General features: G+C 39.1%; 1 protein-coding gene across 1 annotated transcript in view; it reads left to right on the forward strand.

Moving 5' to 3' along the window:
• PEX7 (peroxisomal biogenesis factor 7) overlaps positions 1-20781 on the forward strand; it is a 60095-nt gene extending 39314 nt beyond the window's left edge. The window contains exons 9-10 of the mRNA XM_036317520.1: positions 2513-2612; positions 20303-20781. Coding sequence (XP_036173413.1) covers positions 2513-2612; positions 20303-20371 — 169 coding nt within the window. The 3' untranslated portion in view covers positions 20372-20781. The remainder of the gene's footprint in view (positions 1-2512; positions 2613-20302) is intronic.
• Positions 20782-27745: the final 6964 nt, after the last annotated feature.

Below are 27745 nucleotides of genomic sequence, written 5' to 3' on the forward strand. Positions count from 1 at the left end.
TGTGCCCTTATTAAGCATCCTAATTTTCATAAGGCTCACCTGTCTTGTCCTCAGTGCAGCCTTATCCTTAACAGGTTTAAATAAGAAAATAACAACAAAACTGCATTTCAGGAACAGGTCAGGAGGGAATAAATGAATCCTTATTGCTTTTTATTATCTATAATAATAAAAGCGTAATATGCTCATTAGACCGGACAGCCGAACAACCTTTCGGACGTCCTTCCGGAATAAGCCACGGCAGCGGGGACCGAGGCAGAGGCAGTTAGGGACGATCAGGCATGCAGGCAGAGTGGTTAGGGGCGATCAGGCAGGCAGGCAAAATGGTTAGGGGCGATGAGGCAGGCAGGCAGAGTGGTTAGAGGCAATGAGACAGGCAGGCAGGCCAGTGGTTAGAAGCCAGCAGTCCCGTATTATGAGAAGAATGCCCCACTGCCGGTTTAGGCCCGATCCCCTACTGGATCGGGCCTAAACTGGCAGTAGGACATCCCTTGAGGGGTCCCGGATTGCGAGAGAGTGCAGGCCACGCTGAGGGCCCCCTTCCCGTGCACGAATTGTGTGCACCGGGCCTCTAGTCCTTAAATAGTTCAGAAGGAAATCAGTTTTTATGATTTGTCTAAAGAGCATTTATCCTACCAATTTTACTGAAATAAAATCTAAATCCCAAATGAAGTCAGAGAGCTGATTACCTGGATTTAATTGACCTCCCCATAGAATGATTCCACCAAACTGCTCTTTGGGGTGACTCATGAGTAGCAGCCCATGAAACAGCATCTCTGTGTTTCCCTAAGAAATGTTCAGGGAGTTCATTACATAAGCATTGCATTTCTACTCCATGGACTCCCAAGGGTGAATTTCCTTCTGAGTTCCAAGAGCAATTTAGTTGTAGACATTATGAATTGAGGGATCTCTTGTGTCTCCCTTTTTCCTTTGACTACTGGAAAGCTTAGCATCTTGAGAGGTCCTCCCCTGCCAATCATACACAACTTTATGGAATATAACTTTGTTTATAAATATTACAGATTTGAATTTACTCTCCCACCCTTACTTTTCCTTTAACTCAGTTTTTTTCCATATTAAATACATATTTTTAAAACTTTTGAATACTTTTGGATTATAGTGGGTATATACAAAATGACTTGATTATTGTTTCAGATATTGCAAATTAGTATATAACCATATTTTAGAAATGAAATTATACAATTACATATTTACTTTTGCTTATATAAACATTATCAAGAGCTAGAAAATTAGATTGCAGTAAAATTCACTGTCTCTAGACCCAAAGGAACAAATATGCAAAGACAGTAGAGATCATTATTATGATTTCTGAGAAGGACTGCAGCTTAGCTTGCTCCCTCATTTGTTTGAATAGGCATATTTTCAAAAGTAAAGTCACTCTCCTTAAATATTTTGCAGATTTCAGTAATCTGATAAATGAGCTATTTATTCATTGTTTCTCTGGTACCACACAATAGATTATCCATAGCAACAATCCTTTTCAGACATAATAAGACCAACTCTGTATTTATTAGGAAAATAATACCGCCAGGTTAAACAAACTGACTGCTGGTTTTGTGTATTTACTCTCTTACAAAGAGATCTGCTAAGCCTTCAACGTGTTCTATGTTGTGCATCATTAGAGAGGCTGAGCTGGAGTATGACTCTATGATTCTGAATGTGCCATTTTTTATGGTGTGTTTAAAATAAGAAAGAGGATGAGCAAATAAAGCTTAACAAATAAAGTGCTATTTTGTGTATTGAAACTAGGGCCAAACTCTTCTCTGAACAGTAGAAATCAGATATATCATGGTAAATATTACCACTCCCCATCTATAGAGGATAAATACAATACTTAATATTGGCCCAGGAAAACACATTTCCGTTTTTCTTGCCTTGAGAAATTACATTGACATGGAATCTATAAGAAGGGCTGTGCTTCAGAAAAAAGAAAAAGATAGTTTCAGAATTACAGAGATATTTTTATAAGAGAACAGATTCTTTTTTAAGAATTTGAATTGCTATTGAAATGTTAATTAAACCTAAGATCTTTTCATGTCAGAAATGAAATAGTATTTAAAATTGCGAAATGTTAGAGTGCATCTATTCCAATATTCTTATTTTACAGCAGTGAATGCTTTTAGAAATTGCTAAAAAAAAAAAAAAAAAAAAAAAAAAAAAAAAAAGCCTGATCTTTCTCATCTCAAATGTCCATGTGCAATATAAAAAAAATTAACTAACACTTGTGAAGTTTCACCCTACAAGGTATACTAATGGGAATATAATCATTGTTTACAGGGTAAATTGATTACTAATCCCATTTGTTATATAATAGAATGGAGTGCATTTTTTTCTTTATTTGATTTTTTAATGTGGGTCAGCAATGGAGCTCTGCATTTATTAATTGGTTGGGCCTGTTCTGATAAAATCTTTGATACGTTAAATATCTATTTTTCTTAGGTAAATTTTTTGGTAGTTTTAGTACTTAAATTACTTTTTTTGTTTATATTCACAGATTCTGGAACTTTTCAAAGCCTGACCCTCTTCTTGAAATAGTGGACCATCATACAGAGTTTACCTGTGGTTTAGATTTAAGTCTTCAGAGCCCTACTCAGGTAATGAGATCACCTGGGGTTTTTCTGCCCATACAGTTCACAAATAGCTCTATGTGTGGCTTTTCTGAACAAAATTGCTGCCTTAAGGCAAGAGCAAAGTACATTTACTTAATCATCCTGATATCTTTTGCTGTAAAGCTGGAGCATTTGAAACACTGGGGAAAGAGAGGTATCCAGGAACTTGACATGACGCTCTCCTCTTGAAAGACTGACTTTTCTGAGAGGAAAGGAACCTTCCCTACAAGTACTGTGCCTTACATGTTGCAGGCTCCCTGTGGAAAGGGTGACAAGAGAAGAATGGAATGGGGAAGGATTGTCCCCAGAGGTTGTTGGGAGTCGAGAGTGTGTGGTCCTCATTTCAGCTGCCCCATAAGCAAGTGAGATGATGGGCAAGCCACTTCCCTCTCGGGACTGTCACCAGAAACTATGTTAAAAGAGAGGCTTCCGATGGGGGGCAAAGTAAGGGAGAATAGCTACTCTTTTAATCAATAAACTTTAAAATTCCCACGCTTTATTTTCTTGAAGACTTGAGAGTTTAAATATTTAGGGCTTTTTTAAAAGCTGTTTCAGTTTTGGAAACCCAGATCAGAAACACTAGAATATGTTGAATGATAAGGCACTTGAAAACAGACTGTGTGAAAACACTAACATATCAATGAAACAATATAATATGTGGAAATTTTAGAGTATGACTAAGAAATTATGTTTTTATGACAAATTTTAGAAATTAGATAAAAAAAAATCCCATTTCTCATTGCTGTGTTCTTAAATTTAAATGAATACAGTTTTTTATTTATTTTAGGAATTTAAGACATAAATCTGAGCTTAAAATATTCTCATATTAGAATAGTCTCATTAACATTAATAGTCTCATTAACATTAAAATAATTGTTGTAAAATGACTTCATAGCAACTAAGAAGAGAAGAGACTGAAAGAGTGCTGGGTCAAATGGCATTACCTTTAATGTAAATACAATGTGCTTCCAATGAACTAGTTTTTTTCTGAGACATAAATCTATTATAGATGATTTTTAATAAAATATTCATACCTGTTTGCTCTCCTAGTTAAGAAAAAAGCTGTACATGTTGAAAATGACCATACCAAACAAAGAACCCTAAATAAATATTTTCCTCTTTCATATATTTCTGTTAACCTATGTTCCATGAGTCCCAGACTGTGGCCCAAGGCAACACATATGCCTTCTCGACTTCCTCGGTCCTGGCAGTTCCTCACCCCTGTCTGAGAGTTGCCAGATGTTTTCTAAGTCCTCCACATAGACCGCCTTATTAAAAGCAACTTTTTTCAGAGGATTTATTAATTAGACTTTATGTATTCTTAAATAAGAGAATGTATTACAAGGTCCTATATTTTGTGTAAATCTGGTGACTGTCACCCATCTCTTCCTGTTCAACAACCAAATTTCAGTTGTACTAAGGAAATAGTTGCTATGAGAGAAATAAGAGTGGAAAACCAGGGTCTTCAGGCTGTACATAACCTGCAGGTTCACTGGCATAATGTACAGTTCACTTGTGCTAGAAATCTCCACTGAGTTCATTCATAGTGGGACAGAATTTTGGGATTAGAAGGGACCTAAGAAACAAGACCACTCCCTCTCATTTATGTATTCTTCCCACAGACATTTTCATATGCCAGACCTTGTGCCAGGCACTGGGGACTCAGTAGAGAATGAAAATAAATGTGGGCCCTGCCTTCATAGAGCATTTAATCCACTGTTATATCAGATAATCTCAAGAAATGAATGTAAATGAGAGTTGTAACAACCCTATGAAAGAAGTACATTGTTCCTCAAGAGTTCATAATCAGGATAGACATTTGACCTACTTAAGAAATTTGTAAGGAAGTGAGGGTCACCTGAGATCAGATGAGTAGGCATTAACTGTATGAAGAGACAAAAGGAAGAAAGATCATAACAGGCGAAGGTAACAGTATGTTACAGATGCTGCAGTGGCAGGGAGCATGGATAGTATTTGAAAATGAAAGAAAGTATTTCTTCCTTATTTATTGTAGATTATTCAACATTAGAATTTAAGGAAATATATTTGTTGACTTGTCATGTTTTAAAAAATGGAGTGTTTAGATTATTGACTAAATGTTATGTTTGTTTCAATGTTTCCATTTTTTCCCCTCCATTTTATTTATATTCTGTTTTGGACCTTAAACTTTCTTCCCTTTCTAACTAAAATTTCAACCAATATTTTTTCACATACCTAACATTGACACATTTTAACACAAACATTTGTATTGTTTGTATTAATAACTTTTGTTTTTACCAGGAAGCATTAGCATTCTTTCTTCTTAGGGTAGATAAGAGTCAAGTTCTTGGTGCAGCTCCCTATTTTTCTCTCACTTATTTCATTTCAGTTTATTATCTCTTGCTATATAATAAACTCCCCACAAGTTAATAGCTTAAACAACAATTTCCTTTCCCCATAGCTCTGTGAATCAGTAATTTGGGATGGGCTAAGCCGAACAGTTCTCTTGTTCTCACCTGGGGTCACTCATGTGGCCCCAGTCATCTGGGGCTTAGCTCCGGCTGGGTGGTGGGAGAGGGCCTCTTTCACATGTGTAGGTACATGCTGGTGGTCTTGAGCCCTGTGCTTCCAGAGGAGCCCAGGCTTCTTCTCTTAGCTGTTGTAGATTTCCAATAGGTTTCCCAGAGGGTGAGAGTAAAAGCCGCAAGGTATCTTCAGGGCTAGGCTTCGAAATCACACAACATCCCTCCTGTTGTAAAGCAAGTCACAGGCTAATCAGATTCAAGGAGTGAGAAAGAGACTCCATGTCCTGATGGGAGTAGCCACACAAAAATTGTAGCCATTTAAAATATACCACATTAATTTTTGCTGGTATAGTTAGTAGTTTAATTTATTTTTGACATATTTATCCTTTATTCTCAGAGTATGTTGTCAAGTTTGCTGATTGCATGTTAATTTATTTCACCATTTCTTCATAGTTTATTTCCTTAAAAAGTATGTTTCTCACTGGCTGGCATGGCTCAGTGATTGAGTGTACACCTTTGAACCAAGAGGTGACAGTTGATTCCTGGTCAGGGCACAAGCCCAGGTTGCTTGATCCTCAGTGTGGGGCGTGCAGGAGACAGCTGATCAATGATTTTCTCTCATCTTTGATGTTTCCATCTCTCTCTCGCCCTTCCTCTCTGAAAGCAATAATACACACACACACACACACACACACACACACATGTGTGTGTGTGTGTGTGTATAATATCTACACTAATAAAAGAGAAACATGGTAATTGGTGTATGACCGCTACCCTTCCCATTGGCTAATCAGGGCAATATGCAAATTAACTGTCAGCCAAGATGGCGGCCGGGAGCCAGGCAGCTTGAAACTAACATGAGGCTTGCTTGCTTCAGTGACGGAGGACTCCAACGTTCCCCGCCTGCCGCTGCAGGCCTCTGAGCCTGCAGTTTCAAACATTGTAACAAATACAGACGCTAAACAAAACTCCAGAAACCAGCTTTCAGCCGGCTGGGATCTCAGAGCTGGGATCTCAGAGCTGGAGTTGATACAGAGTTTCGAGAACCGAAACAAACCAGATACCTGCTTTCAGGAGCGGAGGCCTAAGAGCTGGAGCCTCAGAGCTAAAGCTGGCCCAGAATAAAAAAGAAAAAAGAAAAAAAGGAGCAGTTGGGAGCTTCAGTCACCCCCAGCCTGAAAACAGCCCTCAGCCCCTCACCCAGACTGGCCAGGCACCCCAGTGGGGACTCCCACCCTGAAGGGTGTGTGACCAGCTGCAAACAGCCCTCAGCCCCTCACCCAGGCTGGCCAGGCACCCCAGTGGGGACCCCCACCCTGATCCAGGACACCCTTCAGGGCAAACCAGCCAGCCCCCACTCGTGCACCAGGCCTCTATTCTATATAGTAAAAGGGTAATATGCCTCCCAGCACTGGGATCAGCGGAGCCGTGAGGCCTCCTGGCACCAGGATCAGCGTGACATGGGGCAGCGCCCAAACCCCCTGATCGCCCTGCGGCTCTGTGTGTGACAGGGGTTGGGGCCACAACCTCCCTATCCGCCCTGCTCTGTTCGTGACAGGGGAAGGCGCCCCAACCCCCTGATCGGCCCTGCTCTGTGTGTGACAGGGAGCGATGTGCCAACTTCCCTATCGGCCCTACTCTGTGAGTGACAGGGGAAGGCGCCCCAACCCCCTGATCGGCCCTGCTCCGTGGGTGATAGAGGGTGGCGCCCCAACCCCCTGATCCGCCCTGCTCTGTGTGTGATGGGGGGAGCTCCCCAACCCCCTGATGGGCCCTGCTCTGCGCGTGACAGGGGGCGGTGTGCCAACTCCCCTATCGGCCCTACTCTGTGAGTGACAGGGGGGAGCTCCTCAACCCCCTGATGGGCCCTGCTCTGTGCGTGACATGGGGGAGCTCCCCAACCCCCTGATCGGCCCTGCTCTGTGCGTGACAGGGGGCAGCGCCCCAACCCCCTGATTGGCCCTGCTCTGTGCGTGACGGGGTGGCGCCACAACCTCCCCATCGACTCTGCCTTGAGTGTGACAGGGGATGGTGCCCCAACCCCCAATCGGCCCTACCCTGAGCGTGACTGAGGGTGGCATCGCAACCTCCCAATCCGCCCTGCTCTGTGCATGACAGGGGGCAGCGCCCCAACTCCCCAATTGGCCCTGCTCTGAGCCTGACCAGGGGCTGCACCTAGGGATTGGGCCTGCCCTCTGCCACCCGGGAGCAGGCCTAAGCCAGCAGGTCGTTATCTCCCAAGGGGTCCCAGACTGTGAGCGGGCACAGGCCGGGCTGAGGGACCCCCCCCCACCCCGAGTGCACAAATTTTTGTGCACCGGGCCTCTAGTATATATATATATATATATATATACACACACACACACACACACACACACACACACACAGACACACAGTGGGGCCTTGACTGACGAGTGTCCCGACAAATGAGTTTTTTGACATACCAGCTGTCTCTCGGCCGATTTTTTGCATTGAGTTGATAGAGTAATTTGAGTTAATGAGCTCCTTAATGAGCTCAGTCTCGGAATGAATTAAACTCGTAAGTCAAGACCCCACTGTGTGTGTGTGTGTGTGTGTGTATAGTATATTTCTCTCACCTCTTAGTAAGTGCCTTTCAATATACTTTCAAAAATGTGTTGTCTCTTGGGGTGAACTTAACATCTGTAGGACTTTGCTGATGTCACCTTAGGATCTCTGTGTCTTAATATATTATCTGTCTTAAAAGAAGATTTATCTGAGTTCTTGTATTTATAATTCTTTTTAGCTTCTCCCTTCTTAGAGATCTGAAAGATGAGACCCAAGGATATTACACCTTTCTTCTTGACAGAATGTAAGCTCTTGTCTTTAAATGTTTAAAACTTGACAGATAAGTGTCTGGGGTCATTCTTTAAGGATAATTGCTAAGAAATTCTTTGTGCCCTCACTTGTTAACCAGGCTGAAGTTATCTTTCACTTCAAAAAAGTTTTCTTTGATTTTCCCCCCTCTGATCATGATTTGTACAGTCTTGGCATTTTCCCTTTTCTCTCTTGTCCTTATTATTTCTAGATTGGATACTCTTTTTCTATTTTTTTAGCTTTGTGATTCTAGACCTTTAAGACACCCATTTATATCAATGGGATTTCCTGTATGAATATATTTTTAGAATTCTTGACTTTGTGATCTGTAGTATCAACTCTGCTTTTTCAAATGCTCATTGATATTAGTCTAGTATTTATAACTGGGTACAGGTTTACATATCTTTACACATTTCTTTTGGAAGATACTTATTTCTCTTTTAAAGTATAAATTGTTAATTCATTCCAAGATATCACATGTATGTTCAATAAAATGTATCTCTTTTCCCATGATGAAAATGGGAAATTACATATAAAAGAAAGAAACAAGATTTCTACCACTCTGTAAAAAATCAGTGATAACATATTAATATTTCTTTTCAGTCCTTTTTAAAGAAAGTTTTAAATTAAAGTATAACACTCATACTGGGAAATACACATATTTTTAGTGTGCAGCTCAGTAAGTTATCAAGAATGCCCATGCCCATGCATCCATCACTCAGGTTAAGATATAGGACACTGCCAGCATCCCAGAAGCCCTCTCAATATTCCTCCAAAGTCTCACCCTCTCCCTTCTCCCCAAAGGTAACTGCTCTGTATTTGTGCATATTTTTAATTGTTGTAGTTACACTACACATAAGAATTTTTCTTCTGGGACTCCCAAAATACTTGGTAAACATAATCATTGATGAATGAATATCCTAGTCCATCCATGCTAGGTATCTTTATAGTACCCTTAAAATGGGGTAGAAGAAATTTTGTATACTTTCATTTTGTTTGGTGGAAGGTGCTTAGATTTGATTTATACAAGTTCTTTAGATGTGGTTTAAAAAGTATCTTTGGCTTTGTTGATGTTTTAGTGAAAATATTCATTATTTAAAATTCACCTTATGTTTTGATTCAAATCCCTATTCTGACAATCTTAGATACCAGGTTTAGAGGTTGACAATGGGTAAAATATTTTAAATTTCTCAGTATAAGGTTGGAAATGAGGTTTTAGAAGAGGACTGGCATTATTGGCAATTAGTGTATCTGTGTCCTTGCACTTTTGATCTGAGGTGGTATTTTCTGCATGTGTCACACAGACTACCTTTAGCATTGGAAAAACATGTACCAGAAGCATCCACTGTCCTCAGGCAGCAGTCTCTGCTATTTCCTCCCTGATGCTTAATAATTGTATAATATTTAGCTGAAAATTATATAACAAGTGCTTGTTTTCTGCCAGCCATGAAACATTCCCCAGATCCAGCTCTGTAGGATCTTGGCGTGCTCCTAAGATGGGTGCGTCTCTAGCCTGTGTCTACTGCCCTCTGCACTCCATGTACAGCCCTGCAGTGAGCGCTTCCAGAATGATTGACATCTGAGCCTCTGGTACCACTGCCTCTGAGCTCCCATTCCTGAATCATCCACTCTCTACTCATTTCCTTCTCTAGACTATGGAGCATGGCTTCTAAAAACCAAACAAAAATGTTGAGTTGGCACGCTATGAACTACTTTTCCAAAACACTATATTAGGGCTCTTGATCCTACTCAACTTACCTTTAAAGTCTTTTTTATTTTCTAGTCTAGTGGTTCTCAACCTTCCTAATGCCGCGACCTTTTGATACAGTTCCTCATGTTGTGGTGACCCCCAATTTTATTGTTACAAATTGAACATAATTAAAGCATAGTGATTAATCACAAAAACAATATGTAATTATATATGTGTTTTCCGATGGTCTGAGGCGACCCCTGTGAAACATTTGACCCCCAAAGGGGTTGTGACCCACAGGTTGAGAACCGCTGTATCTAGTCCATTCTCCACGGTATCTTTTCTCAACCTTCTATAGGGACATTACATTTGACTTACCTCCTACTTTACTATAAAAATAACCAAGGATGAATATGTTCTTCTATTTCTATTCTCTCAAAATATTTATGTTCTATCTCTATTTTCCCCCTTTCCAGTGGGTTCCTAATTTTCTCAATGGCTTCCGCATCCAGGTCTTTGTTTCCACAATTATTCACTGTTTTTTAGGTCTTCAGTGAATTTTTTCCTCTATTTTTTAAAGCTCATTTGATGCCACTCTCTTATCTCTCAACCAGTAAATTCTGTTTCTCTCCTATTATTACACATCTAGAACTTCCTCTTGAATTTTTGTTGTCTTACATTATTAGATACTGCAACTTCCCCTTGAAACTGTCATTTAATTATATGCTAGTGATGCTTGGTCCATTTATCAAATTGCCTTTATTATATGATATGAAGCGATGTCTTGCTTTTCTTGAAGTATTTCTAATTTGGTTAGTTGATTGTATGCTGAGGCCTGACCAGAGACCTGGGAAGTCATCCTAGTTTTGTCTTTCTGTACCCTCAAATTCATTGGACGTTAAGTTTATAAATTCTCTCTTACCTGTACCTCTGAAATCTGGACCTTCGATAAGCATTTCTTTAGTACCTCTGCCATGGAGTGCTGCAGTAATCTCCTAATCGATCTCTAAGTTCTTTTCATCATTCCATTGATTTTTAACACTGTTTTAGGGGACAGCTTTTCGTAATGCAAATTTGATTTTGTTAGTCATTGACCTGAAATATATCAGTGGTCCCATTAAAGACATCAGGAACAAAATGAGAATTACTACTATCACCACTGTTAATCAATATGGTTCTAAAAATTATAACCAATTAGCAACAGAAGAAAATAAAATAGAATATAAGTATTTTTAAATGTAGGAAAATTTGTGATTATTTGTACTTCATATGATTGTGACTTTAAATCTGTTATCAATAAAAAGAGCCCACTGGTGTGGTTCAGTGGTTGAGCGTCCATCTATGAATCATGAGGTTGCTGGTTCAATTCCCGATCAGGGTGAGGCTCTATCCCCGGTAGGGTGTATGCAGGAAGGAGGCAGTCAGTCAATCGATGATGTTTCTCTCTCATCGATGTTTCTATCTCTCTCTCCCTCTCTCTATAAAAATCAATAAAAAACATTAAAAAGGTAAAAATTTCAATAAGCTTAGTAAAAACAAATATATAAAAATGAATACTGTGTAGATATTCATAATCATCAGTTAGAAAATAAAATGGGAAAAATTACCTTTACATGGCAACAACTGTGTGTGTGTGTGAGTGAGAGAGAGAGAGATACATAGAGGACTACAAATTTTAAAATGTGCAGGCACAGATAAAGAAAATTATATAACTTTACAAAGGGACCTTTAAGAAAGACCAGAATAAAAGAACAGATATATTATGTTCCTGCAATAAAATACATTTATTTCCTTATTGCTACCATTTTATAGGTCTTTCTCATCTAACACAAATATTACAAACTCATGGTAAGCCACTCCTGTGATGCTCTTTACCTACTGTGACCATTAACTATACTAGTTACATAAAAGTTTTAATTTACAAATAGAAAAAATTAAATTGTCATCTTCGTGTCATCTCAGAAACCTTAAAGAAAGCCCATTACCTTCAGGGTAGAGTCTGAATTTTTAACTTGCTTTCAAGATTCAATATAGTCTGTGTTGTTTTCTAATTATATTTATCATCATCATATGTAATCCTTCTATTACATACCAATTATATTTTATTATTTGTTGTTTTTGCCAGTTTTTCTTGCTCTCCCCAACTTTTGCCTATACAAAGTGTTTCTGCCTTTCAAAGTCAGAATAAGTTCTCTTCCTTCACTCCTTTCCTTTTTGTTCAGTAAATATTTGAGTGTCCATTATGTGTCAGAAGATGCATAGTAGATTAATGCAAGCTACCTGATATATATATGTATATATATATATAATATACCCCCAAAATGTATACACATTTTAACATCTGATAGCTCAGTTTTGAAAATGAAATGTGTTTTAATAAACATTGCCTTTATAATTATTCAAAGTGTGTATATATCTTATATATGTTATATATTTTATACATAAATAAAATTATTGAATGAATGAGTGAATGAATAAATGAAAAGGATTTTAGTAGAATTAGTCAACTCTTTCCTTATTTTTACTTAAATGCCATACAGATTGACATAATAAACCATGTTCTTCTCTGTGGTTACTTCCTACTGTAAGCTAATTGAGTAAGTAAAACATGTTCTTACTTGAGCCTATGATGTAGTACAATGTGGCATAATGACTGGGCTGCTTTTTCAAAATTTAAAGTTGACTGTTAATGATTTTGTTTTGTTTTTCATTCTCTCTATATCCTTCTGCCTATTTCTCTGGTTCATTTTTGCTAAAGAGGCCATATGTCATATAAATAATTATAGTAAATTAAACAAGTTTCCCAAGGGCAAAAGCAGTTGTCCACAAAATTGAGAGAATAGAATAGAATTATAGATAGGAAATGGAAAATTTGTCAATAAAGTAAATCTCTTAATGAGTCAGTAGGAATTCTTTGTTAGATTAATAGCCATGTTAAATCATTTGAAATAAATTATGTGTTATCAGAGGCATGTGTAAACATTTTGATAAAATAGAGAGAATTGATAAAATTAATATAAATTTTGTAAGTTACACATGTATTTAAAATCTGGTGTTTTCATTATGTTTCCTCTTCCAAATTTTGCATTTATAGGACTATTGTTTTGAGGATGTTCTATAGCAAGTCTTATCTGATCCACCAATAATAAATTTTTGTTATAAACCACTTATTGACTGGATTTTTAAAATATTCTTGGGTCTACTGTAGAATCTAGTCTATTACTTTGTAAATAGGAAATACTGAAATATTTGTTTAATACAGTTGCTCTCAAGCATTCCATGTGATAATTTCATGATATATATGCTATAACTCTATTTAGAACTTACTAGGCTATTTTGATAGATAACAAATATTTATTCAGTTTTCCAAGAATGCTTCATTTTAAAGAAATTGACATATTAGGATAGTAGCAAAAAGTTAGTGTGCATGTTACGAAAATTTAGAAATATCTATTTTGCCATTAAAAGTGAAAATGAAATAACTAAAAATAGAACTTATATGAAATCTGGCCCTGTTTATTTAGTTATTTTTCACTACCCTAGAAGATAGCAGCTTTAAAAAATATTATGAAGATGAATTATATCTTTAAGGTTTTAATTCAGTAAAGAAATATAACATTTTGACAAATAATTTTTCCTATAATGTCAGTAATTTTGATTCTGAGTTTTAATGAAAAGATTTGCATTTTGAACGCAGATGAAAGGAAATTCATAGACCATGGGGGCTTGCCGGTTAGAGTGGGGGCTTGCCGGTTAAGAAATACATTTTCCACTGGCATCTCCTTGGGCAGAAGAGGTAGAGCCTGGAGCCTCCCACCCTGTGGTGCCCACATGCACACTCACCGTAAGGAAGTAGGTCAAACCAGATAGGTTTTGGCAGCCAGCCTTCAAGAAACCCTAGAAGGGAGTCAGACAGGAGTCAGAAAAAAGGCCTCTCTCAAAAGATTAAGAATTTTATCAGAGGAGGTGTAATGCAGTTTAGTTGCCTTAAAGCTAGAACTTTTAGTTCTGCATTTATTCTTATTTATTTCACTTCCCAGAATACTTTCCCTCTCTCCTTTATGTCCCCACACCCCACACAGTAACAACAATAAGCACTCTCTGGCTAAGATCTATCCTCCTTTGAGCCACAGTTTAGGTCAGATTTCCTCTTGAAAGCATGTACTTTCCTCACATTTGGATACACATCTACTGGACCCCATAATTCCCCAATCATCGTCCATATCACTCTACATCCTAGGTGTCTGTTTACTTATCCATCCTCTGCTGGACTCCAGATCTTGTTTACTGTAGTATCCTCAGCATACTTCTAACATAGAGGAGGTACTCAATGAGTATTTGTTGAATAAATGGATGAATATAAGTATGTATATATATATATATGAATTATGTTTTAAGTAGTTTTGTAGTGCAAAGAAATACTTGAAAAACAGCTCCTGAGACATAAGCTCCCTGTGAAACCTCTCTAAATAATATTCATGACACTCAGATATTCCATATATCCCTCAAATCCCATGTTGCCTTTACCCAGATATTGGACCTCACACCTGGCTTGATGCTCTTTACCACGTGTGAGGTTCTACTCAACAAAATCTTTGGAGGAGGGAAACCAGTGTTCATACATGGCTCCATTGATTCATTCATTCATTCATTCATTCATTCATTCAACAAGCATCTACTAAAAGTACTATATACAAATCATAACAAATACAGATTCAATGAAGATATATAATCACTGACTCTAAAAAAAAGTCCTGTTCAGGTTTAGTTGTACAGAAGTGTTTACATCCATATGTGAATATTGTTAGAAGACAGAAACTATATTACCCAGCATGCTTTCATTTTCTCCTTTGTTTTCATACAGCATAGAGCCTAATTTATTATACAAATATTATAATATGCTCAGCTCTGTAATATGCTTTTGCTCTCTTTAGAACAGATTTTTTAAAAAATCTATATTTATTTTATTTGGTCTGTGGGTTAATCTATAGACCATGTCAGTCCATTTAGAACTGAACAAGGTTCAAATCTTAAATAAAATAAAAATATTTTTATTAACCATAATTTAAATTATTAATATAATTTTCTCATGTGTTTAAGGAGAAAGTCTGCCATATGAAGAATGATTTTGTAAAACCACTCTTTTGGCAATGAATGATTTTTGTGATGGAAGAATAGTATATATTTCTCTTATAGTCAAGTGCTAGAAAAAACTTCATTTCCCTGATGAAGCAGTAAATTAGGATATTTGCATATCTTATATTATTGTTTGACGTTTTTACCTTTGCTGCCAGGAGGTGCAGAGCTCAATTTCATGTATAATTTTAGCCATTATTCTTAGTTCTCTTTTTCCAGTTTAATTATCTGCCCCATCTCTACATTTCATGTTTGTTCTTTTAATGAAATGGCTTTTCTTTTACTGTGCTATCTCCTATGAGAAACAAGGGTTATTGTATTCCATGGAAATAATTGTTACCCTGTTGAGGCAAAATATCCCTGCATGTGGCCATGCTAAAGGATAATTTTCAAAATGGCAATCCTGACTCATACAAGTATAAATGTGAACACATATCAAAGATTTTATGTAATTTATGAAAGACTTTACAACTAGCTCAAAGGAACAGATAGGTAGGATATTTCAGCATTCAGTGACTACATATAGGCAGTCACTGAATGCTGAAATAAATGTAGTAAGAGGTACAAAACTGTTCAATATCTATAGGGCAATAAAATGTCATGTTTGGAATCATCTCTTGGGGAGCAAGAAAGACATCAACTACATCTTCATAGGACATTCCTTTGCAACTTTAATGGATGAGAATCATTTGATTACTATCAGTTTTCTATAGCTTTCAGAGTTGTAAAATAATCCAGTCAAAGACAGAGAAAGGCATAGACCCCTATAGAATCAGGTAACCCTGTGGGGCCCTAGCACAATGCCAGCATTCCACTGAAAGAACACCTCGCAATCTTTTCTGCTGATTGATTACAATCTTTTACAGTTTTTCCTGACAGCAAGGTAATGGGCAGAGAAGTGAGTCCTCCTGTAGGAGACTGAAATGAGAAAGAGGATCTTCGGGAGATGAGAAAGGGGATACCCCATTATCGCTGTCCTGAGTCTGGCCTTGAAGGAGTCTTCATGGCCAGGAGTGCATTGCCAGGGATGGGAAGGAAAGGTGGCTTTTGTCTTGAAGAAGCAGGATGGGAGCTAAGCAAGATTCCTTTCTTTGTTTGACAAGCTAATGAATGAGTGGATCTCATCCTGCAAAGCAGATTATTTATTTCCATGTTAATCACTTCATTCATTCATTCATTCATTTATGTTAACCTTTAATAAAGGTTAGCAAAATCTTTTTTAAATGTCTTTCAGGCTAGTCTCAGATGAATAGAAAGGGACATGAAGAAGAAGCCCTGTGTTTAGTCTCAGTCATAAAATGAAGTGGGAAGCAGTGCCTCCAGAGGCCGTTTGGTTGATGATAATTAATGAGAGTCCTCCTACTCCTGGGGATCACAAGGTCATCTTTTCTTACCATATGGTTTCTACAGCGCCTACCTTGGAGAAGCTGGAGACTCTTTGTTAGTTTAGTAAAGTGCTTTTATTCTTACCTTATTGTTATTTTTATTGTAAGCTTTTAAAAACGTTTAGAATTTGATGGAGTATAATTAATTAATTAATTGAGAAATATTATTTGCATTCATTTTAATGACTCTATTCACAGTTCAGTTTTAGGTGTTTCTTGTATTACCAGTTAATATAAGTGTAGAGTTATGTACATTTACTGACTGAGTGGCCTTGATATTTGTTAGTTATAAGTTCTGAGTAAATAAGAAGCTGGACTGAAGAGTGCTAAATAAAGATTCAGAAACATAATTTTATGAATATTTTATATTAGAAACCTAAGTCTTTCTTCTCTGGTTCTCTTCTTCATAATAGTTGACACTTAATATATAGAGAGGCCTGGCACTTGAAAAAATAAACATATATGAAATAGGGGTAAATTATATAATGATCTTTGTGGTCCATGGCATAAAAACTTAAAACTTCAGGATATAATCCTAACTGCAGGATTAGGCAAATAATGAATGTTAGCTTGCCTTTTATGAGGCACTATTTTAGAAGACAGATTCAACAAATGTAGGCTCTGTTTCCAGCTCTGCTACTCTAGTGTGACCATGAGAAAAAAGTTAATCTGTGAGGTCTTAACCTATAAAATACATTCTGTGAGATAGTATCTATTGAGACATTGTTATGTTATAGGAAGACATAGTCCATGTTATGTTATAGGAAGACACAAGCCATTTTTCTTGAAGAGCTGAGACACGCGTGCGGTAAATAAGTACAACTGAGTATTATAACTACTAGGAAGTCTTTTGCCCATTTCTAATAGGGTTGTCTTTGGATTATTGAGTTATAGTAGTTCATCATATTGTCTGGATATAAGTTCTTTGTCAGAAGTGTGTTTTGTGAATATTTTCTACCACTCGGTGGCTTACCTATGCATTTTCTGAATATTATCTTTTGATGAGCGAAAGATTTACTTTTTTTTATTGTCTTTACAGGAGTTTAATGTTAAATTACATTTTTTATTATTGATTAAGTTATTACATATGTGTCCTTATCCCCACATTACCCCTCATCCCCCCCACTCATGCCCTCACCACCCTGTTGTCTGTGTCCATTGGTTAGGCCTATATGCTAGCATATAAGTCCTTTGGTTGATCTCTCCCCTTTACCCCCACTCTCCCCTACCTTCCCTCTGAGGTTTGACGGTCTGATTGATGCTTCTCTGTCTCTGGATCTGTTTTTATTCATCAATTTATGTTGTTCGTTGTATTCCACAAATGAGTGAGATCATGTGATATTTATCTTTCTCTGACTGGCTTATTTCACTTAGCATAATGCTCTCCAGTTTCATTCATGCTGTTGCAAATGGTAAGAAGTCTTCCTTTTTTACCGCCACGTTGTATTCCATTGTGTAGATGTACCACAGTTTTTTAATCCACTCATCTATTGATGGGCACTTAGACTGTTTCCAAATCTTAGCTATGGTGAATTATGCTGCTATGAACATAGGGGTGCATATATCCTTTCTAATTGGTGTTTCTAGTTTCTTGGGAAATATTCCTAGAAGTGGGATCACTAGGTCAAATGGGAGTTCCATTTTTAGTTTTTTGAGGAAACTCCATACTGTTCTCCACAGTGGCTGCACCAGTTTGCATTCCCACCAGCAGTGCACGAGGGTTCCTTTTTCTCCGCATCCTCTACAGCACTTGTTGTTTGTTGATTTGTTGATGATAGCCAGTCTGACAGGTGTGAGATGGTACCGCATTGTTGTTTTGATTTGCATTTCTCGGATGATTAGTGACTTTGAGCATGTTTTCATATGTCTTTCGGCCTTCTGTACGTCCTCTTTCGAAAAGTATCTATTTAGGTCCGTTGCCCATTTTTTGATTGGGTTGTTTTATCTTCCTTTTGTTAAGTTGTATGAGTTCCCTGTAAATGTTGGAGATTAAACCCTTTTCGGTTATAACATTTGCAAATATGTTCTCCCACGCAGTGGGCTTTCTTGTTGTTTTGTTGATGGTTTCCTTTGCTGTGAAAGATTTACTTTTGATTGAATCTAAGTTATCAAAATTTTTGGTTATAGCTTTCTGTATCCTGTCTAAGAAAGCTTAACATACTTTCAGATTGAGAATATATTCTTCTATGTTTTCTTCTATAAGCTTTGCACCTTTATTTTCTATATTTAGGGCTATGGTCCATCCACCTCATATTAATTTTTATTTATGGTGTAAAGTTGGAGTTGAAGTTCATTTTTTTTCCATATGGATCTCCAATTCTAGCACCATTTGTTTAATTGGTACATTTTGGTACATTTATTGAAAAGCAGTTGGCCAAGTGTAGGGTTTATTCCTGAATTCTGTTCTATTCCTTTGATCTACTTATATATCCTTATATCAATGTTGCACTGTCTTGATTACTGTAGTAAGTCTTGAGATAGGTAGTATAAGTACAACTTTCTTGTTATTTTTCAAGATTCTTCAGGCTATTCTAAGTCCTCTGCATTTCTACATAACTTTAAAAATCACCTTGTTCAATTTTATTAAAAAGGCTGCTAGGATTGTACCTGAAACTGTGGAAGACAGTACGGAGTTTCCTCAAAAAACTAAAAATGGAACTCCCATTTGACCCTGTGATCCCACTTCTAGGAATATATCCCAAGAAACCAGAAACACCAATCAGAAAGGATATGTGCACCCCTATGTTCATAGCAGCACAAATTACCATAGCTAAGAGCTGGAAACAGCCTAAGTGCCCATCAGTAGATGAATGGATTAGAAAACTGTGGTACATCTACACAATGGAATACTATGCTGCTGTAAAAAAGAAGGAACTCTTAGCATTTGCAACGGCATGGATGGAACTGGAGAGCATTATGCTAAGTGAAATAAGCCAGTCAATGAAGGAAAAATACCACATGATCTCACTCATTCATGGATAATAAAGACCATTATAAACTTATGAACAATAATAGATACAGAGGCAGAGCTGCCTCGAACTGATTGTCAAACTGCAGCAGAAAGGCCAGGGAGGGTTGGGGGGCAGAAGGGAGAGGGGTAAGAGATCAACCGAAGGACTTGTATGCATGCATATAAGCATAACCAATGGACATAAGACACTGCGGGGTAGGGGAGGCCAGGGGATTGTCAAGGGCGGGGGGAAAAAAAAAAAGCCTGCTAGGATTATGAATTATAAATTACTTTGGGGGAGAATTAAGTTCTTAACAATATTGAACCCATGAATATGGTGTGTGTGTGTGTGTGTGTGTGTGTGTATTTCCCCATTTATTTAGGCCTTTTAAAATTTTGGCAATGTTTTAGTTTTTAGTGTGGAGAATTTGCATGTCTTTTGTTAAATGTGTTATTAAGTATTTTGTTATTTGGTGCTATTTTACATGGATTTTTAAATTTATTTTTAACTTTTTTTCTGCTAGTATATAGAAATAAAATTGATTTTATATATTAATCTTATACCCTGAGACATTATTACATTCACCAAGTTTTTAACACACAGTTCCTGGGTACCATGGACTGTCTTCCCTTCATGTTTTAATATGGCTTTTTAGACTTGAATGTCCTTATGTCTCAGGTCTGCCCCAAAAGAGGGCCAGTGTGAATGCCCAGGCATTTGTGAAGTCTTCTGACTTCACAGTTGGATTCAAATAGTTCCTCCTAGGAAAATCTCCATTAGAGCATTTATCACTTTCAGTCTTGAACAAGCTATTCTTTGAAGTCCAGGGCTGTGCTTTATCTCCATTCCATTCCCACAATACCTAGCACAGTGCCTTTGTTCACAGTTGAAGAGTAAATCTTTCCAACATTTATCTCAGGAGGTATAGGGAATTATGCAGCTCTGGGTGGGGGAGGAGGAAATCCTTATAGGCAACTTTAGTCCATTGGAAACAATCCCTGAGTGTGTCTTAGAAAGGTAAAATAGGCCTTTGATCAAAAAGATACTGCGTGTTCTTGCTATTTAAAGATATGTTTACTTGTGGATGATCTGCTACTCTCTAAATGACTTAGGCTTTTGCTATCAGTTTTGAATTTCTGTAAATTATGTTTCCTCTTACTTTCTTGTTTTCTAGGTGGCTGACTGTGCTTGGGATGAAACGATAAAGATATACGATCCTATTTGCCTTACTGTGCCTGCTTGAGACACACTACTCTGGTCAGAAACAAAGAACATTGGCTGAAGAACTACTTACCAGGAAATAAATTAACTATTGATAACATAGTCATTATGCTTTTATATGCTATTCAGATTTCAAATGTTAAAAACTTACCCTGAATCAGTTTAGAGGCAGCTGATACAGACTTTGGCTCACCCTTTAAGCCTGACACATAAGCCATATTTCTTAAAATTCTAAGGAATAATTGATGTTATGGTATATCTTACAGTATCTGTTGAAATGTAAACTCTGTGTTATAAAATGGATGAAAATTTGATTGATATAGGTTATATAGGTAGGGATATATTTTATTTTTAATTTGTCATTTTTGATGTGAAATATAATCACTGCTGTTGATAAAAATAAATTGCATCTCTTGATCACTTATCATTTTATGACATTCCCAACAAGATTGCCTTTTCTAATATAGTGTACATATGAATACAATGCTATATATAAGGTAGCTATATCTTCGCTTTAGTAGCAGAGCTCTAATACAGATTTAATTTTTTTAGCAGTTATTTATTGTGCATCTACCATGTGCTTGACAAATAGACCGAATGGTTCTCTCAAGGACTGTTTCCCTGCTTTAAGAATATGGAATGCTGTGAATTGAGCTTTTCTTTTTTTACAGTTCTGCAAATCTTTTTAGGTATTGTATCCATGATCCTATATTTCTCTTCCTACTTCTCTACTATCAGATATTTAAAAAAGAAGAAAAAAAAACCTTGTCAAGAAGTCTTAGATCCTACTATGGTTTCAAGCAATTACCCTGGAAACAAACCCTAATGCTATAAATCTTCCTCACTACCTCCCTAAGTGTCCTTGAAAAATCTCTAAGTGTTGATGACCTGTTAAAAAAAAGTAGGTTAAAAGGGAAAAAGTAGTAAAACAAACAACTTTGCATAACACTTATATTTTTATATAAAATTTAAAATGTGTTATAAATGGCAAAAATTGTCATTAAGTTTTTAACAAGCTTTTAGAATTTTTAAAGAGCAAAATACAGTTGTAGTAATCAGAATAAATTAAAATATATGTATATTGTCTAATTTACATATCTTTCTTTACTTATTCCAGAAAAAAGTTAAGACAGCTTACAAAGTAAAGGAAAAAATGAGATAATATCAAAAATAGAACAAAAGGAGACAAAGTAGAGCCAGGAGTAGGGCTTGAAAATATATGTCTCAGAGTCCTAGAAAGTTGCAACTGGCAGCATAAATGGGAAGCCTGGTCAAGTACACAGTTCAGTACCCAAGGCCTGAGGGCAAGAACTTTGTCCTAGTCCTGGGGCTTGGCCTAGCATCATGCCTAGCACATAGACGATGCTCAATATCCGTTAAAGGAATGAAAGGACTCAGGGAAAGTACAGCTCTTTTTCGTGCTTAGACAAATCAATACTAATTGTTTTCGAGAAGCCCCATAAAGAGGACACTGCTTAACATGAATATATGGTAAGGAACAAGGAGCGCAAACATCCTTAGAGCTGTCACGACGATGAGATTCATAGAGCTGTTTCTTGTTGCTTCCCTCTACAGGAACTAATGGCATCACACCAAGTGCAGTTCAATAAAAGCAGGTTCACTGTGGGTGTTCTCTGTGTCAGCAGAATTTATAATAGACCTGTACAAATGCCTAACCCAAATCATACTTATAATTAATTGAAATTACTTATTTTCCTTATACAAGAGACTTTTATTAAAATAACCTACCGTGTATCATTTGAGACAAATATTTGTGATTTAGAAACTAACATCTTTCTAAATATTTATTTTTCCCCTCTATATTAGGAATGTTAGAGATGTTTAGGATACTAACTTCATAATACTTAACTCAGGTTCTTGGAGACTCTCCATATAAGCGAGTGTGAGTGAACATTGCCCAGTGGGTTCCCTAGAGATGGGATTGGAAAAACTAGAAGGAAAGGAGCTTGGATTCTCTCTGAAAAGAGAATGGGCAAGATTTCTGAATTCTTGGTAGTCCACAAGCCAAGCAGCCTCTGAATTTTAAGAGAACAAGAGTCATTCCGTCCAGGCTGGGAAAAGGCATTTGTTTTCTGGCTACTGAGCTCTTAGCTTTCACCCTGTGTGCCTCCCCAAGCTGCTCCTGCACCTGCAGTGACAGCACAGCACCACAGAGTGAGTGCAGGGAAAGGGAACACGGGTCCCTGAGCATTTCTGTGACCTAGGCACTACGTGAGATGCTTTCTGTACATTATCCCTTTTCATCTTCATAACATCCCTGCAAGGAAGCCCTGCCAGTTTTCCAGACAAGGAAATGATGGCTCTCGGGGGTCATAATACCCAGGAAGTGTGGAGCTGGAATTTGAAATCTGCTGTAACTGGATCCAAACCTATGGTTCTGCCACATGGCCTCCTTTTCCCCAGAATAGCAGAAATCGGCCCACTGAGAAGCAGTAAAAGATGTGGACCTCTGGTGACTCTATCCTGATCATTCCTGAGAGAACTGACAAAGTTGAATTTCCAAGACTAAAGAGCTAAGAAGCTGACCCTGGGTCTGGAATGACTCCCAAGGTCTGTCACCTGCTTCGGCATTTTTAAGCTGCATAACAGCTATGACTTGGCTCTTCCAAAAATGAACTCATTCATTTCTTAACAGGCCTCTTTTTGAATGAAATAATCTACGTAAATGTTTTTTACTTCCATATGTTACTGGGTACTTCCAAATCTATATCTCCTGCCTTCCCCACCTGGGCCTCCCACAACCTTGTTCTTCCAACCAAACTCATCTTGCTCTCTGAACCAGCTTTTCCTGCACATTTCCTTCTTTTGCTTTTGCCAACACTGTCCGCCTGGGTGCTCAAGCTAAAGACCTAAATACCATCTTTGTTCCTTCCCTTTTTCCCATTTCTCCACTTCAAGACACATCAAATAGGTCACTAAGTCCTGTGCTTTTAGCCCCCTAATTACTTCTCCATTCTGTCTCTTCCCCACCATTCAACCACCACTGCCCCAGTCCAGGCCATCGTTAGCTCTTCTCTAGGCGATCGAAGCAGTTTCCTAAGTGATGCATCTGTTTCTCGGTCTGTCCCCTCAGAGCCATCCTCTTCAACAGAGCTGCCAGAGACTGATCTAAAAGGCAATCTGATTGCCCAAATTTCAGTGTCAAACTGTTCTCTGCTTACCGGATTGCCTACAAGAAAAAGTTCAAGCTCACTAAGCAGACAGTTAAGGTCCTTCAGGGCCAGCCCTTGCCTCTCTGCAGCATGCTTCTCTCCACATTGTCACACACTTTGTGCTTCAGCAACTCCAGCATGCTCACAAACTCCTCATGTAAATATGCAGGTTTTCATTTCTCTCTTTGCTCAAGTCAGTCCATGTGCTTGGATTGTCTTGTTCTTGGCTTGGCAAATTCTTAGCCATTATTTGAAAGTCATGTGAAATGACTAAAGAAAAAGATTGACAACATACAAAATATTCCAAAAAATTAAAATATTTAATACATCATTAGCAAAGCTTAAAGACAGGAGACATATTGGAAGGATATAGTTGCGGTATATCTAATGGTTATGTAGAATTGATAAAGCACTCTTCACAGTCACTAAGAAGTTTGTCTACTTTTGTCAACAAACGATTCACAGATGTAGAAATGATAATGTCTAATACACTTCAAAAAGATATTCAGACTTTTTCTTACTGCTGACAAAGAAATGCAAATTAAAATCCCATTTTATCAGTTTGGCAAATGTAAAATATTGATAATATTCAATAGTGGTTAAAGTAAAAGTACTGTCATATACTTGTTTGCAAGGCAATGTGATATATAAATTACCAGTTGACCCAACAGTTCCATTTTTAGGATTCCCTGCCTCTGCTGCCCTCCCTTCCTCCTCTCATTCCCCACCCTACCCCTACAAATAATTACAGAAGTACTTAAGTACAAATTTCCAAAGTTATTCACTACACCTTTGTTTGGTAAAACCTAGATCCCTGTCTACAGAAGAAAGGTTATACTATAGAGTAGTCATTTAAAAGTATAAGGTAGAACTATGTGGCCTGACATGGAAAATACATTCCTATTGATATGTATATAGTTACCTATTTCTGTGTAACAAATCATTCCAAAATTTAGCCCCTTAAACATTTCTTTATCTTACAGTTTCTATTAGTTGGGAATTCAGTAGTGGCTTAGCCGAGTTGTTCTGGCTAAGGTTTTCTCATGACATTGCAGATAAGCTGTCACCTGGGTCTACAGACATCTGAAGTTCAACTGGGGCTAAAGGATCAGCTTCCAGAGTCACTCACATGGTCATCAGCAGGCCTCAAAAACTTACCCTGTGGGACCCCCCATTGGCTAAGTGTTCCTGCAACATGGCATCTGGCTTCTCCCAGAATAAGTGATACAACAACAAAAAAAAGTCCATGATGGATGCCTCAGTTCTTTATAACCTAATCTCAAGAGTGACACCATCACTTCTGCTGTATTCTGTTGGTTACACAGACCAACCCTGGTACAGTGTGCAAGGGGTTAACCAAGGATGTGAATAACAGGAAGCAGGAGATCTTTGGGGATTATCTTGGAGGCTGGTTACCACACTCTGCTTTTAAAAAATAGCAAATTATACGCAAATATGTATTGTACTTCAATTTTATTTTTAAAGGGGATTTATGTATGTGTAAATATATATATACAAGAAAAAATTGAATGGCTCATACCAAACTCATAACATTAGCCAGCTCTGTGTAGTGGGGTTGGTATGGGGTTGGGGGTGGGGAATATTGAAAATAGCATGTTCATAAAAAAAAGAAAAGAGCATGTTCACTTATTTATGAATTTTGTTTTCCTTTAATACGCTATAAAGAGCACGTATTATTTTCTTACTAAAAAGAATGAAATAAGACCCTATTTCCTTCTGCAGGGAGCCTTACTGACACCCCTGTGAAGCTGGATTGTATTGCCTTCCTCAGTGCTCTCCTGTTTCTGCCACAAGACCCCACTGTGGCATGAGCCTCTTTGTGCTGCCTCACCTCCACCTGTGAATCTTAAGGACTAGGATGAGTGCTCATCCTTGAATCCTCTGTAGCTAACACTGCATAGCACAACATACTTGCTCTGTATGTTTGTTGAATGAGTGCATGTCATGCCACCGATATTTATTGAGTAGCTCCAAAGATAATAGAGCTCGAATCTAGATCCTTGCTACCTTGATAGCTTTTTGACCTTCAGATCCCCATTCTTGTTCAATTATCTTGCTACATACAGTATTCTTATTTCATTTTTTCTTTGGGATCCTATCTAGTAACTGGTGTGGGAGATGGTGTTAACTTTTTAAAATGAGAGCCCCAATGGAAAAGAATTATATGCAATAGAGAAAATGTGCTCTGTTTCATGCCAGTGTAGGTTTCAAATATTAAGCTAAATATTCTTGCCTAAATGAGAAGGGTAAGAGAGCTGAATCAGCCCCAAATCTTTTACCTAATGTTCGTATCACAAATGGAAGCAGTTATAATTGCTGGCAGAAATGAATCATTCCAAAACTAGGTCTGTGCAGACAATTCTTTATTGTGTTCACTTAAGATGGCTTAAAGCAACCATCCTTTAATTGTAATGGCCCCCAAAAGCAGAGATCTGTTATTTGCTGGTGGCTTTAAAAGTTAATTTTCAGTTTTTTTTCTTTTCTGGGTGAACTCTGGATATATGCTTACACACACACATAATTTGTTGCTTCAGACTTCATTATTTCCTAAAGAAGGAACAGTTATCACTTAAAAAAAAAAAAAAAAAAGAAGAAAGAAGCAGAGTCCTTGAAATAGCCATGTAACCAGAGCTGTTAACAACAAAAACCAAGAGTTCCCTAGGCACCGGGAGCACGGGGTTCCCTACAATGCTTTCCAGTGTTATTCCTGGAAAGCTGGCAGAGTAGTGGGTCATCCGCAAACACTTTCTTGAGGGCCCACCTGTGCGAGGCGGGGAGGTTCCCTACTAGGCGCTCAGCACGGGCGCTGGAGGTTGGTTTGAGAGCCAGTTCTCTCTCACCAAAGTGAGCTCCCAGCACATGCAAAGCTGGCCCAGGGATGCTGCCAGTCCCAGATGTAACTTCTTTTTTGTGCTGCGGTGGTAATCACGGTTTCCATCTGGGCTGGAAGAGTCGCGTTCGGCACAAAGGTGGGAATATGGAGGACAAAAAAGAACCCCCAGAGAAATGGATTTAAACGTTAGGAGTTTGGGGCGCGGCTGGGGGTGGGGGGGGGGGGGGGACAGGGGGAGGGAGGGGCGGACGGTGTGGCTGGATCAGAGGAAAGAGCGAAAGGAGTGGTGGAGCGCCTCTCGAGCTCTCTCCCTGGCACCCAAACCCTGACCGTGTCCAAGGAGCGCGAAAACTAAACTGTGCCTGGCTCTTAACCGTGACCTCCTCGGAGCGAATGGCGGGGTCCGGGCGTTGCTTTCCAGGGACGGAAGTTCAGATAAAAGGGTCACAAAAGTCTGGCGCGTCAGAACATAAGAGTTTTCCTTTTCTCTTAGCCGAGTGGGAAGTCCAGCGGGACACGGAGATGTCCTGGCGCGGGAGATAGGAGATAGGGGTTGTCCTGCTCGCCCAAAGCGGCTCGCCACGACCCGCAGGCTGCAGTGGGTCCCCGGGACCCAGGGGAAGCTCACACCTAGTCTCAGCTCCGCCGTGATCCCAGGGCCAGCCCGCCACGCCCTCTCCTCCCACCCCCGCCCCCCTCCCCCCCACTCCCCGCCGCAGTCGGTCGGTCGCTCCCAGCCCACCCCCGGGGCACCGGCGCCCAGGCTCCTCTGGAACCCTTACTGGCTACTTTCTCCAGAGTCTTGGTTTCTGCTCGTTCGCTAATTTCACGTCTTTGCTCCACTTGGAACACGTGCCCCTGCCCCCGCCCCAGGCTCCACAGCTGCGCGGGGCCACTGCGCCCTCGGCAGCTCCCCCAGAGCCGTGCGCATAATGGCAGGTCCCTCCCTGGAAGGCGCGCGCAGGGTGCGGGTGCCGGAACCCGACGGGACCAGCCTTCCCGACCGAAAGCACGCCGGTCCTGGGCCTTGGTTTCCCCTTCCATGTCGGGGCGTCAGCGCCCGAATCTACAGCATCAGGGAACTCCGCCGCCCGCTGGCACAGACCTCCCTGGTCGGCCGGCAGGGACCGTGGGAGGAAAACCATGCAGCGCGGAGGCAGGAGGCTGGGGCGCTGTCACTTGTTGCAGCGAATAACGGGTGTTCGCCCCTGGGGCGCTGTGGTTTCTAAAATCTCTAGCTGTGCCCGGATCCCCTTGACTCGGAGCAGGGAAGAAGCGGCAAACAGGAGCAGCTGACCCTGCTGGGGGAGAGGGGGCAGCACCCGAGAGCCCGCTGGCGTGGGCGCTGTGTGCCCGAGGGGCGCGGGTC

The sequence above is a fragment of the Myotis myotis genome, unplaced genomic scaffold, assembly GCF_014108235.1.
Source record: "Myotis myotis isolate mMyoMyo1 unplaced genomic scaffold, mMyoMyo1.p scaffold_m19_p_7, whole genome shotgun sequence".
NCBI classification, from domain to species: domain Eukaryota; kingdom Metazoa; phylum Chordata; class Mammalia; order Chiroptera; family Vespertilionidae; genus Myotis; species Myotis myotis.